Source organism: Aegilops tauschii, chromosome 4 (assembly GCF_002575655.3).
Source record: "Aegilops tauschii subsp. strangulata cultivar AL8/78 chromosome 4, Aet v6.0, whole genome shotgun sequence".
Lineage (NCBI taxonomy): Eukaryota > Viridiplantae > Streptophyta > Magnoliopsida > Poales > Poaceae > Aegilops > Aegilops tauschii.
The window spans coordinates 503,835,745-503,851,393 of NC_053038.3; the positions used below are offsets into that span (position 1 = coordinate 503,835,745).

Genomic DNA, 15,649 nt, shown 5'->3' on the forward strand with positions numbered 1-15,649 from the left:
ATACTATATACATTATATACATGACACATGTGGTAACTAAAGTCGGGTCGGCTCGAGGAGTACCCGCAAGTGATTCTGATGAGGGGGCTGAAAGGACAGGTGGCTCCACCCCGGTAGAGGTGGGCCTGGGTTCCTGACGGCCCCCGACTGTTACTTTGTGGCGGAGCGACAGGGCAGGTTGAGACCACCTAGGAGAAAGGTGGGCCTGGCCCTGGTCGGCGTTCGCGGATACTTAACACGCTTAACGAGATCTTGGTATTTGATCTGAGTCTGGCCATTTGGTCTATACGCACTAACCATCTACGCGGGAGTAGTTATGGGTATCTCGGCGTCGTGGTATCAGCCGTAGCCTTCGTGACGTCAGCGACTGAGTGGCGCGCCCCGGATTGGACTGGAACGCCACTAGGCTAGGTCTGCTTCCGGCCGCGTTCGCAACGTGCAGGTGTGCATAGGGCGATGGGCCCAGACCCCTGCGCGCATAGGGTTAGACCGGCATGCTGACCTCTCTGTTGTGCTTAGGTAGGGCTGCGACGTGTTGATCTTCCGAGGCCGGGCATGACCCAGAAAAGTGTGTCCGGCCAAATGGGATCGAGCGTGTTGGGTTATGTGGTGCACCCCTGCAGGGAAGTTTATCTATTCGAATAGCCGTGTCCCTCGGTAAAAGGACGACCCGGAGTTGTACCTTGACCTTATGACAACAAGAACCGGATACTGAATAAAATACACCCTTCCAAGTGCCAGATACAACCCGGTGATCGCTCTCTAACAGGGCGATGAGGAGGGGATAGCCGGGTAGGATTATGCTACGCGATGCTACTTGTAGGTCTTCAGTCTACTCTCTTCTACATGCTGCAAGATGGAGATGGCCAGAAGCGTAGTCTTCGACAGGACTAGCTATCCCCCTCTTATTCTGGCATTCTGCAGTTCAGTCCACTGATATGCCCCTTTACACATATACCCATGCATATGTAGTGTAGCTCCTTGCTTGCGAGTACTTTGGATGAGTACTCACGGTTGCCTTTCTCCCTCTTTTCCCCTTTCCTTTCTACCTGGTTGTCGCAACTAGATGCTGGAGTCCAGGAGCCAGACGCCACCGTCGACGACGACACCTACGACACTGGAGGTGCGTACTACTACGTGCAGCCCGCTGACGACGACCAGGAGTAGTTAGGAGGATCCCAGGCAGGAGGCCTGCGCCTCGTTCGATCTGTATCCCAGTTTGTGCTAGCCTTCTTAAGGCAAACTTGTTTAACTTATGTCTGTACTCAGATATTGTTGCTTCCGCTGACTCGTCTATGATCGAGCACGTGTATTCGAGCCCTCGAGGCCCCTGGCTTGTATTATGATGCTTGTATGACTTATTTATGTTTTAGAGTTGTGTTGTGATATCTTCCCGTGAGTCCCTGATCTTGATCGTACACATTTGCGTGCATGATTAGTGTACGGACAAATCGGGGGCGTCACAGATGTATGAAGCATCCCCAAGCTTAATTCCTGCTCCTCCTCGAGTAGGTAAATGATAAAAATGTAAATTTTGATGTGGAATCCTACCTAACATATTTATCCATGTAATTTTCTTCATTGTGGCATGAATGTTCAGATCCATAAGATTCGAAACAAAAGTTTAATATTGACATAAAATCTATAATACTTCAAGCATACTAATAAAGCAATCATGTCTTCTCAAAATAACATAGCCAAATAAAGCTATCCCTACAAAATCATGTAGTCTGGCTATGCTCCATCTTCGTCACACAAAATATCTCAATCAAGCACAACCCCGGTATCGGCAAAGCAATTGTTTCACACTTCAGTATTCTCAAACTTTTTCAACTTTCATGCAATACATGAGCGTGAGCCATGGATATAGCACTATAGGTGGAATAGAATATGATGCTTGTGGAGAAGACAAAAACAAGGAGATAGTCTCACATCAACTAGGTGTATCAACGGGCTATGGAGATGCCCATCAATAGATATCAATGTGATTGAGTAGGGATTGCCATGCAACAGATGCACTAGAGCTATAAGTTTATGAAAGCTCAAAGGAAACTAAGTGGGTGTGCATCCAACTTGCTTGCTCACGAAGACCTAGGCAAATTTCAGGAAGCCCGTCATTGGAATATACAAGCCAAGTTATATAACGAAAAATTCCCACTAGTATATGAAAGTGACAACATAGGAGACTCTCTATAATGAAGATCATGGTGCTACTTTGAAGCGCAAGTGTCAGAAAAGGATAGTAACATTGTCCCTTCTCTCTTTTCTCTCATTTTTTTCTTTTCTCCTTTTTTTTCTTTTTTATGTGGGCTTCTTTGGCCTCTTTTATTATGCAAAGTCCGGAGACTTATCCCAACTTGTGAGGGAATCATAGCTTCCAACATCCTTTCCTCACATGGGACAATGCTCTAATATGATGATCATCACACTTCTATTCACTTACAACTCAAGAATTACAACTCGAATCTTTTTAGAACAAAGATATGATGATCATCTGGAGGTTCTGGAATATATGTGGATTTATAGGACGAAGGAGTAGGCCAGGAGATCCCCGAGGGGGCCACAAGGCAAGGGGGCACCCCCCCTCTAGGGCGCGCCCTCTACCCTTGACACCGCCTCGTGGCTCTTCTGGCTTGGACTCCAAGTCCTCTGGGTGTCTTCGGGTCCAAGAAAAATCATCGTGAAGTTTCGTTCTGTTTGGACCCCGTTTGATATTCCTTTTCTGCGAAACTCAAAAAACAGGGAAAAACAGAAACTGGCGCTGAGTTCTAGGTTAATAAGTTAGTCCCAAAAATAATATAAAATAGCATATTATGCATATTAAACATCCAAAACAGATAATATAATAGCATGAAACAATAAAAATTTATAGATATGTTGGAGATGTATCATGCATGCCCGCTTATACAAACGTGTGCGTAGTTTCCACTCGATCCTGCTAATCATTAGAGTTGACGCGGGAAAAGTTGAAATACTGGACTCACTAGGTAAAGACCCTAAAGAATACTACAGCCAATATTTGATGCTCGATAGATAATTTCAATCATTATCACACTATGTCGGCCTTTTTAGTTCATTTCATCATATCAAGTAATTAATTAATAACTCCTTTATTTAATATTTTCTTTGCCGGGCAGCGTTTGAAAAAAGTTCACCGAAGAGATGGTCGGTGCATGGGCACCAAACCTGAAATGGGTGCGACTAAAGGTAATTAAGTATAGTACTAGCTACGTATGCGCATCTCTTTAATTCTAGTTTGAATATCATCATGTATCTGATTGAATTCTATTCTCGTAAAGTGCATGAGGCAGGAAAAGGGAAATAATTTATGTGCATACTACGTTTACGAGAACATTCGCATTATGTCGTCCGAAAGGAGCACATATGCAAGACAACTTTGGATAAGTTTGCCAGAATACTATTCACAATTTTTATATCATGATCTAATATATATACGCACAACTAATATATTCATATTGATCTCCTTCTTTAAATATTATGGAGATGCAGGGTAAGCTCCTACCAAAGGACCGCATATGAGCTATTCAAGAGGAAATGGCAAGATTTTTGCTTGACCAGGTCATAGCTCCCAACGAAGAATGCCACACAAAATGAAAAAAAAAAGAATAAATCATAAACCTAAACCCCTAAACCTTTAGTCCTGGTTGGTGTTTGTTACCAACCGGGACTAAAGGTCCCCAGCCCCCGGCGCGCGCTGCCGGCCACGTGGAAGGGATTTAGTCCCGAGTCGTGGCCAACCGGGACCAAAGGGTGGGGGCCTTTAGTCCCGATTTATTAGTCCCGGTTGGTGACCCGGGACTAAAGGCATTTCCCAACCGGGACTAATGCCCATCCTCTACTAGAGCAAAAAACTTGATTTAATTTAGATGTAAAGTTTTATTGTGAGTTTTTTTGATTTTCTGAGCTTATGAGACTTTTAACCTATTTGTGTGTCTCTAGCATAACTCTCGCAGTACAATGCCGAACGCATTTAAAGCATCTGCAATATCAACGGGGGGCTGCGACTAGAGCCGACCCCACCAAAAGCTAAGGTACTCCATGGACTTCTCGGTAATATGTTCTCGAATATTGCTTTATATGCATCGGGTTCGAATTGTGCCTTTGGTCAATAGTTGGGTTGCCCGGCTCCTGTGCTTACTCCTTAGGTTCCCGATTGTTCGGCTAAGGGTAAGGGGAGAACCACTGCGATTGTACTTCCGATTCAACTGGTCAAATACCTCAGTAGAGAAAGCCAAAAACTGACTGTCACAATGAGCGTAAACAGGTCAGCAATCCGATGATTGTATCAAACTATAGATCGATAGAGGTTACCTAGTATTAAACGATGGGTCTTTCATAAAATTGGCTGAAGTGTTAATGGCTTGACCTCGGCTGACGCCGAACACTAACCGGGGGCTAGTAACTGACCTACCAACTTTAAGCTCCTATGACTAAGTGAAAGTTATAAAGCCTGCATATCTGATTGTCTCGTTTCTGCTAACACAACCACCTCCGGGAACCGAGACGTCGGCTAAGGGTTTTCTTGTTAGTACGAAAACACCCTACAAAGCATCTACAATGGGGTGGAAGCCGACGATGGGCCACTTTCATATTATAAACAGTCGCAGCGGGGTGAAAATAACATATATCATAGAGTTGCAAATACAGCTTAAAAGCTGACTATCGCAACATGTGCAGAGGGCTCCTTGAGGCACCTCGGCATAGTGACATCGGGACTCCTAGAGAGCCCAACATATCATGAGCGTTTGTATTCAATATATGAGCGCTGCCTTCCGTAATCATCGTTATAAAGCCATAAATATGCATCAATTTGACTTAAGATTTTGGCCAAGCTGGGTTGCCTGGCTCCTGTGCTTACCCCTACGTTCCCAATTGTTCAGCTAGGGGGTAAAGGGAGCATACCGGGTCATCCGGGTTCGTACCTTAGACGGGTGAAGTCGAAAGCTAACTGTCTTAAGAATATAATTAGTCGACAACGACGAAAGTGAAAATTTTGGTTCATTAAAGACCGCAGAGTTTGGGAACTTTCCCCACACTAAATCCTCAATATTTTCCTCGCACATTGATCGGAGGCGAGGTTTCACGATCACGGTCAACATGACAGCCTGGGAAAAGGAACTTATAAAGGAACTATTTTTCCAGAAGATGTTTCTTACACTAAATAGTAATATAACATATCTCTCAATGTACCTTTGTTTACGAAACCATATGGCCGGATTGCCTTGTTTGTTGTAAATCTTTGCCTTCATAAAGGTTTTATAAAGTAGGACAAACACTCCTCGGCTACTAGCCGAGGAGGTTGAAGCCGATGGTCGGTTAACAAAGTTTGTACAATGTTGATCCGAGCGCTAATGACGTAAAGTACTTGGATACATAGAATCATTACACATAAATTGTGATTAAATTCAATTTACTCCAGTCGATCTATTAAAGAGTCAAGGGGCACATCGATCCCTGATCTAGTGTTGCCACCCGACCAATGACTCGAGGGCTACTGCATTGATGATTCAATACAGAAATTTAAAGTGCAGAACAGTTCCAAGGAAAATACGATCCTCAGGTTGGTCGGTTGCACCCAACCTGAGTCCCTAGGGGATGTTTCCGGCATTAAGCTCGGCTGAACTCCTTCAAGTATTTCAAGAATGACATAATTTATGACACCTCGGATGCAGATTGGCGCTGGAGCCCGGCTGCAAAAAGAAACCTTACATGCACTCCGGCATTGGAGCTCGGACGCAGGAGGACACCGTCGCACGGTAAAAACCTCGAACTCGAGGTGCGGCATAAAAAATAACAAGGCATTGATAAGGCCAGGAACTTAAAGGGGCTCCTCGGATGCCCGACGTGTGAACTCTTCCGATTCACCTAAGCAATCCTCAAGATCGAAGATGGAAATATTTGTTGAACCATCTTTCAAGCCGATGGCCGAAGATGAAGAGCAGTTTTGAAGAACCGAGGAGCATCCCCAATTTGAAGACCAGTTCAGGGGGCTACTGACGGTGTCCTGGACAAGGGGGTACTCATCACGTCATCTCCCGACCAAGTGGATCGGGCCAAGGACCCCCATGACGGTTCACTAACGGGCCACTTCGGGCAGCCCATGACATATACAAGGAAGATTCCACAAGACTTGGTGATCAAGACAAGGACTCCTCTCCACTGACGTAGTCAACTAGTAATCCTGTTATCCTAGGCCTCCGATGGATTATATAAGCCGAGCCTAGGCTAGTTGATATATAGAGCGTCAAATCTCATATTCACAAAATACGATCTCGAGGTAGATCAACTATGTACTTGATACTCCATCAATATAATCAAAGCAGGACGTAGGGTTTTACCTCTTCGAGAGGGCCCAAACCTGGGTAAAACACCGTGTTTCTTGTCTCCTGTTACCCATCGATCCAAGACCCACAGCTCGGGACCCCCCTACCCGAGATCCGTCGGTTTTGACACCAACACTAGGATAAGTGTTAACAGGCAGGCTTGGCTATGGTAGAAAATGCTAGACCTAAGGGCATAATCATAAGGAATCTAACTTATGAATGAGACCCTCAACTAACTGCCCACTAATCCCCTCTGAATTTCTCAATGGGCCTCGGTGATAACCACATCATTCTGTAATCATCAATTTATGAGTGTAGCATTGCTCTGTCTATACTATAGAATTGACTGCTTTCAACATTTTGAATGGTCATTATCTGTTTGCCTATCTTTGAGGGTATTAAAGCTTTTGATACTACATAACATGCTCTTGCAATGATCATAGCAGCTACAGGCACACTAACAGCTCTACTCCCTCTGTCCTCAAATAAGTGGACGTTTAGCATTCAAAATGTGTCCACAAAAGAGTGTAGTTCTATATTCCCAATGCACTTTAAAGTAGAAAAATTTCTTCTCTCTCGTCACACATGAGTCGAGACCAATAATATTCAACACATGGTCTCCTCACTTTCTACACGCACTTAGCTTATTGGAGGTGGGTAATTAAAGACGAGATGGACGGTGGCTTGCACCTTCCCAATGCATATTCTACTACACTTCATTATTTGTCTTAAAATTCTATATGTCCACTTATTTGAGAATGGAGGTAGTAGTTGGCTATAGTTGCTACCAGTTGTCACCACTGGACATGGACAGTAAGTGTTATAGTAATCTCATAACGGGATGTCCCGCCCCTTCATGAATAATTCCACGTCGTCGGCATCCTTGTGGATTGCACAAGGGTCGCGTTTCGCACGTTCACATCAAGCGGCAACATCCGGTACTCGATGTCGAGGTCCCTCAAGACTCTGATCATCTCTTGGAGCACGAGTTCCCTCCTCACAAACCTCATACCCATGTCCTGGAAGTTGAGTGTGTGTCGCAGCCATATGGATACTTTCAGCTTGTTGGTGTCATCTACATCTCGAAGGACAACCATCGCACCAGGGTACCAATGATCCTTCTTACTGTTAATGTAACTGGATCATCATAAGAACATAAAACTAATATTAGTTCGATGTGGTAAGATCAGCAGCAAATGGCACTACAAACTACTAATGTGTTATGTTTACGCTAATTTGTGAACATATATGAACTGGGATGACATAAGCACTGGTACGCACCGTAGTATTCTTTCCTTCATGAGAGTTAGTTTTTCCATCGGCGTGGCGACATGAATAGAGAAGTCAACCCCTTCTCCCATATCAGGACTTCTATAGAAGTTAAAAATCGGTTTGGTGGCCAGTTCACTGTTTGGATAATAGATCTTCAGGTTATCATAACGAAGAAAGACTGTTGTCATGATATTCATTTCTTCTACAACAACCTAAAATTCAAGTGCTTAAACGTTAGTCGACGAATGCAAGGTAGTTTCCAATTAAATAAATAAGTAGTGCCGATCGAGAATATATTCATTACCTGAACCTCTTCAATTTCACAGCGGTCACCGACATCGAAAGGATGCATAACGAATAAGAAGATAATTGCCTCAAAAATCGTCTTCAAGGTATTCCCGAATACAAATACTGCCACAAGAAGCTGTGAGCTAAGGAAGACAAAGAATTGTGTCGTCGCTACGCCGAGAATAAGAAGCCAGAGAGCGGACACTATGAGTCCAACAACAACATTGGCCATCTGGTTGAGCTTGTTAACCGCTGTTTTTGTATCATTAAGTGTTAGGGCAAGAGCTTTGCGCTCTCTAAATGCATTGACCTACAGAACGAAGTTCCATGTGATAATGTTAGAGAAGGCATCTTGAAGGTCGATGCAACTTAGATAGTAGGGTATATAATAAGATCATCACCACCCAGTTCTTGAGAGACTTCTTGCCGACCCTACAGTGCTCCTGTGCTCCTTCGAAAAGATGCATAGCCTTGATGGCTTCCTCCTGCTTCATGAAGCGCATCAAGTCTGCCAAGTATATGTGCCTGCATTATTTTTTATACATTCAAGATCAAGAGCTAGAATCAGTAAGCTTTCACTATTCTTAGAACTACAACATTTGAAAATACAAGGGCTGAGGGCATTTTGGTTAAGTATTCCTATAAAGTCCACTTTTGTAATTGATGGAGAACACCGCAGTGCGCTATAAGTCTAACAATTAGCATGCTACTTGTGAAATTAAAGAAGAAATAATTATACTACTTCCTCCTATCCATATTAATTATCGCCCATTTAGTTTAGTACAACTATAGGTGTACCTCTTGACCACAAAAATCACTACGCTACAGGCAACAGATCATCTGATCTAGAGTCTAGACAATAGGAATGAATATAAAATGATGTAACTTGCACAGAGCTTGTAAAAGACACGGATGCCAACAAAGTAGAAATGCTTACTTGGATCCCGGCTTGGCTACGTTATGAAAGATCTTCTTTGCGGCCAGCTGCGCTTCATATTCACTGCGAATCTGTGTCCCTGACTCAGCCCCTTCCCCTGCCGTTGCCTGCTGGATCTGCTCGTCCATTGTGGCGAGCGTCTTGAAACGAACAATCTTCACCAGCCTCTTCATGTTCCACGCCGAGACGTTTCTCTGGTTGAGCCTATGGAGCTTGTCAATGGTGATCCCTTCATCAGCCTCACGCCGCTTCTTCTCGTTCGATAGCGGATTGATTCCAGCTTCCCTGGAAATCAAACCCGAGACCCGGGTGCCCCTTTGCTCTGCTAGGTTCTCGGTTGGCAAGGCGGGATGGAGCTCTTTCGGGATGTCTGCGCCGGCACGCTGGAGCTCACGCACCTCGGCGATCACGTAGTCTTCGTCGACCAGCTGCGGCCCGGAGAGCGTGTCGATGACGTACTGGTTGAAGAGCGCCTCCTGGATCCGGTCAAAGTATGTGGAGACATGGAAGGACGAGGCGAGCACCTTGAGGAGAAGCGTCTTGACGAGGCGGACGAGCGTGGCGACGAGGAGGCAGAGCAGCACCTTGGTCACGTAGGGCAGCACCGCCGTGTTGGTGCCTTCGTCTAATATGAAGTGCCAGGAGGCGAGCACCATGCCGAGCCAGAGCGCGTTCTGCGTGGCGCCGCGCACGCCGTACACGAAGTAGAGCACGCGCTTCCGCAGCACGAAGTTGCGCTCCACGCACAGCACCGCGATCCGGATGGCCCAGCCGGAGACGAGGCGGCCGCAGATGAGCACCAACACGAGGAGCTCCCACTTCCAGAGGTGCAGCTCCCAGAGCCGCTTCCGTGACAGCGGCCTTATCGCCAGGCTGCACGCCAGTGCCCCGATGATGATCACCAGGCTCACCCACTGCAGTATGGTGAGAGCGTCCAGCTTCCCGCGGTTGAAGTCGTCGGGGATGTCGTCGTCGATGAACGGGTCCTCCTCCTCCTCCTCCTCGATGGGACCCGACTTGCGCCGCTGGCCCGATTTGCCAGTCCGCCCAGAAAACTGGCCGGACTTAGGAGGACGCAAGGCGGCCGACTTCTTGCGCTCCTCGTCTGCGGCCGCGGGTGACTGCGGCGGCGGGTCCATGAGCCGGGAGCGCGTCTTGGCTCGCAGTAATGGTCTCGGTCCTGCTGGAGTGGAAGTGGAGGTGTTGCGTATTCCGTCATCGCCGGCGGGGCTACGGACGCGGCCGGTATCGGAATCGGAGCCGGATGAAGAGGACGAGGACCTCTGGCGGTCCTTGAAGGAGACACGCGGCGCCTCCCGTTCTCGGGAGTTGGATGAGAACGGGTGTGAGCGTGACGACGTCCCGATGTCGTCCATCTCCATGTCGAGGTCGAGCAACAGCCCGGCCCCGGCCGCCTTCTGCTTCCCGATGAGGCACGTGGGCGGGTCCTCGCCGACCTCGACCGCCTTCTTCTTCGGCGCGAGCGAAGGGGACGATGCCTGCGGCTGCGGTGATGCCGGCCGATTCTTGAAGCTGAAGTCGTCGACGCGGCGCGCGGGGCCGCCCTCGTTCTTCCTGGAGTCGAAGCTCGCGTCGGCCCACCCCTGGGCCGGCGAGCTGGCGGCGGTCGACAACGTCCTGCCGGCCGTCGGCTTCCCCGCCGCTCCGACGACGTCCGCGCCGGGATCGTTGCCGTCCCCATCGATGTTCAGAACCACCTCCGGCCGCTCACCGAGGTCGGACAACATGAGCTGCTCTTCTGACCGCGTCCGCGACAGCGGCTTGGCTGGCCCCAGAATGCTCTTCCGTTGCACCTGGTCCATCGCCGCCGACCAACGGAAGCACGCACACGCGCGAGTTTTCGCGCCAAATTTCTGGGGTGATTCAAGTGTGGAGGAGTTGCGTTGCAAGGTCTAGGGCCCCGGTGGTGTGGTTTTAACGAGGCGATGGAGAACGACGTGGAGCAGCACAAAGCTGACAGCACCGCACGCATGCTGAACACCTGTACGTGGCATTCTGTGGTTGGGATATGGACACGATCGCAGGGCAAAGCTAAGATTCGGTTTTGCTATTTGGCAATTGCATTTAGACTAAACTTAGGCTTTATGCAATTTGTGTGCAAATCGTACCTACCATATGCTTGTTTGTGTATTGTATGTACAGTTTTTGCTAAGTTTCAGTCGACTAAGACTTGTTTATGTCTCAGTCGATACTATATTCATTTGATCTTGCATGGAGATCTATGCAAGAAAATATTTTTAGTGTTCTTCTTTTTCTTCTTATATACAATATCACTTGATTGAGACTTCATTCAATCTCAGTCAACTGAGACCTAGCCACACCCTTGTACGTAAAACAATGTAATTTATGTGCAAGTTGTGTGCCTTGTTTTTCGTCATCCGTTTTAGTTTTTTTTCCTTCCATTTTTCGTCTTCATTTAGGTAATACGAATGTCCTTAATTCATTCTTTTTTAAAACATTACAGATGCAGACGCTCATACATACGCATATATACTCATCTTTATGAACGCACGCACGCATGCCCTACCCTCATGCATGAGCATCTTTCATAGACTGAGCTGACACATCATCTTAGAATTGACAAAGTCACCACACGCGCCTCCGTAGTCGACGATAACATCTCCTCTCCCTGAATGAACATCCTGAAAAGGCTGAAATAAATACCTGAAAAATATGAGCATCAGTGTCAAGTTTAGCATGGATTTGTTTATTAGTTTTTTTCGTCAAATAGACTTTATTTCTCATATGATGGTCATGTCGTTTACAAGTAAATGAGATACAAAGTCAGGAATTACATCATCTCAAGAACCTGAAGATCTAGCACTAAAAGAATGCTTCACTAGCTCATCTGCTGCCTGATTAGCTTCCCAGAAATAGTGTTTCAATGATATTTTGGCAAAGTCCATTGCCAACTCCTTGCATTCAGAGACCAACGCAACATCGGGTCCTAGATAAGAGTCCATTTATTGAATTTCCTCCACCGCAAAGGAGCAATCAGATTTAATCACCACATTGTTGCACCCCAAATTTGCCAACAAGTATATTCCATTTCAAATTGCCATGAGCTCCGTTGAATTAACATCTCGGATATGCGGAAGAAACAAAGTCGCTACTGCTAAAAAATCACCTCGTTCATCACGCACCACAACACTACAAGCTCCAGATAATGTATACATTAACCTTGACCAGTCCATGAGACGTTTTTGCCACATGAAATGATATTGATCTGTTTATTAGTTAGTATTGTATTTGTTCTTGTTTCCCGATCATGGATCTGTTTTTTTTTTCTATGTTGGTAACGTTATTACACGAATTCTACCTATTATAGCACACCATTTTTTATTTGATTTATCTTTTCACTCTTGTCTTTCACTACCATATTGTACCTACAATAGTGATTAAGTAGAAAATGCTAGCCACAGTGGTCTCATCGGTTGGAGCGTGCCATTAGAGCATCTCCAACAGCAGACCATATCGGCAACTGGCGAACTATAACAATGATCATATCCGCATCAATCATTTCATGGCACCACATGGACGATGAGGTTTTTCAACAACAACGCTTTCAAGAAGGGAGTGGCACTCAAGCGCCGTCGTCCCTGGATCCAGTGCCGGCGCTAGCCTCAAGAATCTGTGGGGTCAATGGATTTCTTTTTTATTTTTCTTCATGATGAACAGTACTTCTAGGCTGTTTTCCAAAAAGTTGTGGGGCCGGCTGACCCCACAGCTTACACATAGATTCGCCTATGCCTGGATCCAACCACAAGGCCATAATCTAGGTTTTCATCCTGAAGAATCAGTCCGAACATATTCGGACAATGCCTTCAACAAGGTAACGACATATGACAAATATCGTCATTGCTAGGTATAACCACTCAGGTATGACATAGGCTTTTGCCCTAGACCTTGAGACTGTGTGCTCGAGTAGCACCATCATCGAAGTCACTCATGTGTTGTCACCACCACTTTCATTCCAGCAGGTACATACGATGTGACCGTCACCATCGCACAATCATCCCTCTGTGTCAACTCGTCGTCTATAATTAGTATCTCACGCCAAACTCAATCACCGGATCAGGAGAGATGACCCTCCCAAAGACCTATCAATGACCACCGTTGTCGTAGTGTCGTAGAAAGTCGATACAGTACAGTTTACAATCACCACGATCCGGCCTATCAAATCTGAATCACCGCCACCAAGCGGTGGACAATAGCGCCGTCGGCCGCCACCACTTGTGCGGAAGGCCATCACCTCGTCGTCGTGGCCCACATCCAACAGAGAGCGTGATGCACATTGGGCCCCTGACACCACATCCAATCGGATCTGACCGGAGAATGGCCCGCACACGGAGTCGTTGCTACCACAATCAGGGACGCGCCCCTAGACATGGTGACGATTGCCCCACATAGTCAGTCTCACTCCGACGTGAAGAACTGGGTGCGCTCCCAGTGGTCGTAGATCGGGATGTAAAGGTCCCATGGCGAGGGTGTGGCAGAGGGACAAGAGGATGGGGGTGTGAGCCATAATCTTGCTTGGATAAGTCTACTAGTTAGATTAGCGTGTGTGTGCGTCATGCACGTAGTTTGGTCAGTTGTAGCGCTGCATGCATCGAGCTGGATGGCCTGGTAGTGAGTTAGTCCGTATGGCCAGGTCGTGTTGCCGTTGAGGATAAGCTGCATGCGTGGTGTACGTAGGGCATCATGCATGAAGTTAGTTGGGTTAGAGCATCTCCAACCGTGCCCCCAACAGGTCCTCTCAAGGGTTATTTTTTGACGCCAGCGCCTAAAAACCGGCTTAGTCGCGTTCCAGGAGCCCATTTTTCACCGGTTAGGTCCGAAACTGGCGGCGGCGGACCCAGGCCGAACCCGGCGCGCTGGGGGGCGCCCTGGGGCGCCGGGTCAATCGTTTTTGGCGTGAACGAACAGCGGGCCCGCCGAGTCAGCGACCCCCGCCTCGTCGTCCTCACAGCGCCCCGGTTTCCCGCGGGGAATCAATGGAAGGCTGACGCCGGTCAGCCTTCCATTGATTCCTCACGGGCGACGCGCCCCCTCCCGCCACGCGTACACACGACGCTGCCCCCCGACCGCTATATAAAGCAGCACCTCCCTCGCCGGTGGACGCACCCGCCTGTAGCCCCCCTCTCTCCTCGTGCACAACCGCCGCCGCCGAACTCTTTTCTCTCTCTCCTCTTCCCAATCACAGCCGCCGCAGACGATGGTCGAGAGGTTCCCCGGCGATGAGGTGGCGGCCAATGGCTTCGGCCGCCGCTCGCTGCACGAGTGGGAAGCCTACCTCCTGCATGAAGCCAACATCCCGGCGCCTCTCGACATGCGCGCGCCGGGGCTGTGGAGGCTCAGCGTCGGGGGCGTCCCCGTCCCCCCGTTGCCCGACGTCACGCGCCCCGACTACTTCAACAGCGAGGTCGAGCGCGTGCGGGCATCACTGACGGAGGAGCAGCGGGCCCTCCCGGAGTACGCCGCCGGCAACCACGAGGCGTTGGTGGCATACTTCGAACGCCGGCAGGCGGAGTAGCTGGCCTCCACCAATAACGCGCCGGTGGTGCGGGGGACAAAGAACAGTGACGGCCGTCGCCTGTGGTGAGGCGCCCCCGGCCGCACGCTCCACGCCATCCTCGAGCACCTCGAGGGCGGCAACGAGCCCCGTTGACGTACCCTGCCGCCCCGGTCCCCCGCCGGAGCAGCAGCCAATGGATGCCGAGGAGGACCGGCTCCTCTTCCTCCTCCTCCCACTCCTCCGGGTCGCCGGCGCTCTTCAGCGTCAAGGCCGAGCCCGCGGAGACGCCGCTCGGCCGGCGCACCAGCAGTGCCGGCATCGTCATCAACGAGGGCGGGCGCGCCTCCTCCTCGGCTCCTCCCCGCCTCGTCAAGCCGAAGATGGAGTTAGGGCTCGCCGGCGTGAAGACGGAGCCGGGGCTCGACGATGCGGCGGGCATGAAGTGGGCGCAGGAGGATTGGGCGTGGCTGGAGTTGGAGCGCCAGCGCTGCGCCCTAGAGGAGATCGCCGCTCGGCATCGTGGCTGCGACGAGGGAGGAGCTGTCGTTCTCGACGACAGCGACGACGACGCGCCGCCATCGGTCCGCCAGGACGACCCCGGGCAGGGGTCCAGCAGGGACGGCCGCGTGAAGGAGGAGAAGGACGACGACGCCGGCGGCGACTTCGCTGCGTTCAATGCGTTCTTCGACATGTAGTCGCGGCCTTTATTTTTAATTAAATTTTAAGTTTGCTATGTAAAAAACTGTTTAAGTTGCCGAAGTTTATGTCCTGTTTTACCGAATCTTTGTCCCGTTTGCCGAATTTTAGCCGATTTTCTTTTCAATTTTTTTTAAAAAAGGCGTCTGTGGGCGACCCTGGGGCGGCGGCTGGGGACTGATCGCCCCCAAGCCGATTTTAGCGTCGGTTCGCCCCCAGGCGGTGATTTTTCGAGCCCCTGAGGGGCCAACAGCTGGAGATGCTCTTAGTGATTAGAGTGCGTCGTGTGTGCAGCCGGGGAAAGTGGATTGCGCGCCAAGCGGGGCGCAGCTTCGTGCGTGTGTGCGCCCATGTATAAACTCCCCCGTGTGCTGCTGGTTGTATTACAGTGTGTGTTGTCGGACAGTTAGAGCTGAAGAAGAAAAAGAATAGGCCGGACGTGTGACCAAGGCGCCGTTCGTGCGGCCTATGGTGTTCGTCGCCTGAAAAATCCAGTGTGTTGTGATCCTTCTTTCATCTCCGTTCGAGCGAGTGTAAGAGAGAGAAGTTCGTCCGATGTTCGTGTCGCTGGAGGGT

At 48.9% G+C, this 15,649-nt stretch overlaps 1 protein-coding gene across 1 annotated transcript; it reads right to left on the reverse strand.

Annotated features, from left to right (window-relative positions):
• Nucleotides 1–7,048: 7,048 nt before the first annotated feature.
• Nucleotides 7,049–10,714, reverse strand: LOC109734407 (mechanosensitive ion channel protein 5-like). Its single transcript, XM_020293614.4, has 5 exons — nucleotides 8,842–10,714; nucleotides 8,306–8,429; nucleotides 7,921–8,214; nucleotides 7,626–7,828; nucleotides 7,049–7,481 (listed from the first exon to the last, which is right to left on the reverse strand). The coding sequence occupies exons 1-5, from the start codon at nucleotides 10,662–10,664 to the stop codon at nucleotides 7,199–7,201; spliced, it is 2,727 nt and encodes a 908-aa protein (XP_020149203.1). The 5' UTR covers nucleotides 10,665–10,714; the 3' UTR covers nucleotides 7,049–7,198.
• Between the last annotated feature and the right edge of the window lie 4,935 nt (nucleotides 10,715–15,649).

Coding starts and splice junctions, on each gene's coding strand:
- LOC109734407 (XM_020293614.4), bottom strand. CDS start 10,664: ATGGACCAGGTGCAACGGAAGAGCATTCTGGGGCCAGCCAAGCCGCTG. Junction 7,829..7,920: donor GTGAAATTGAAGAGGTTCAG/GTAATGAATATA, acceptor CTTGAATTTTAG/GTTGTTGTAGAAGAAATGAA. Junction 7,482..7,625: donor ATGAAGGAAAGAATACTACG/GTGCGTACCAGT, acceptor ATGATGATCCAG/TTACATTAACAGTAAGAAGG.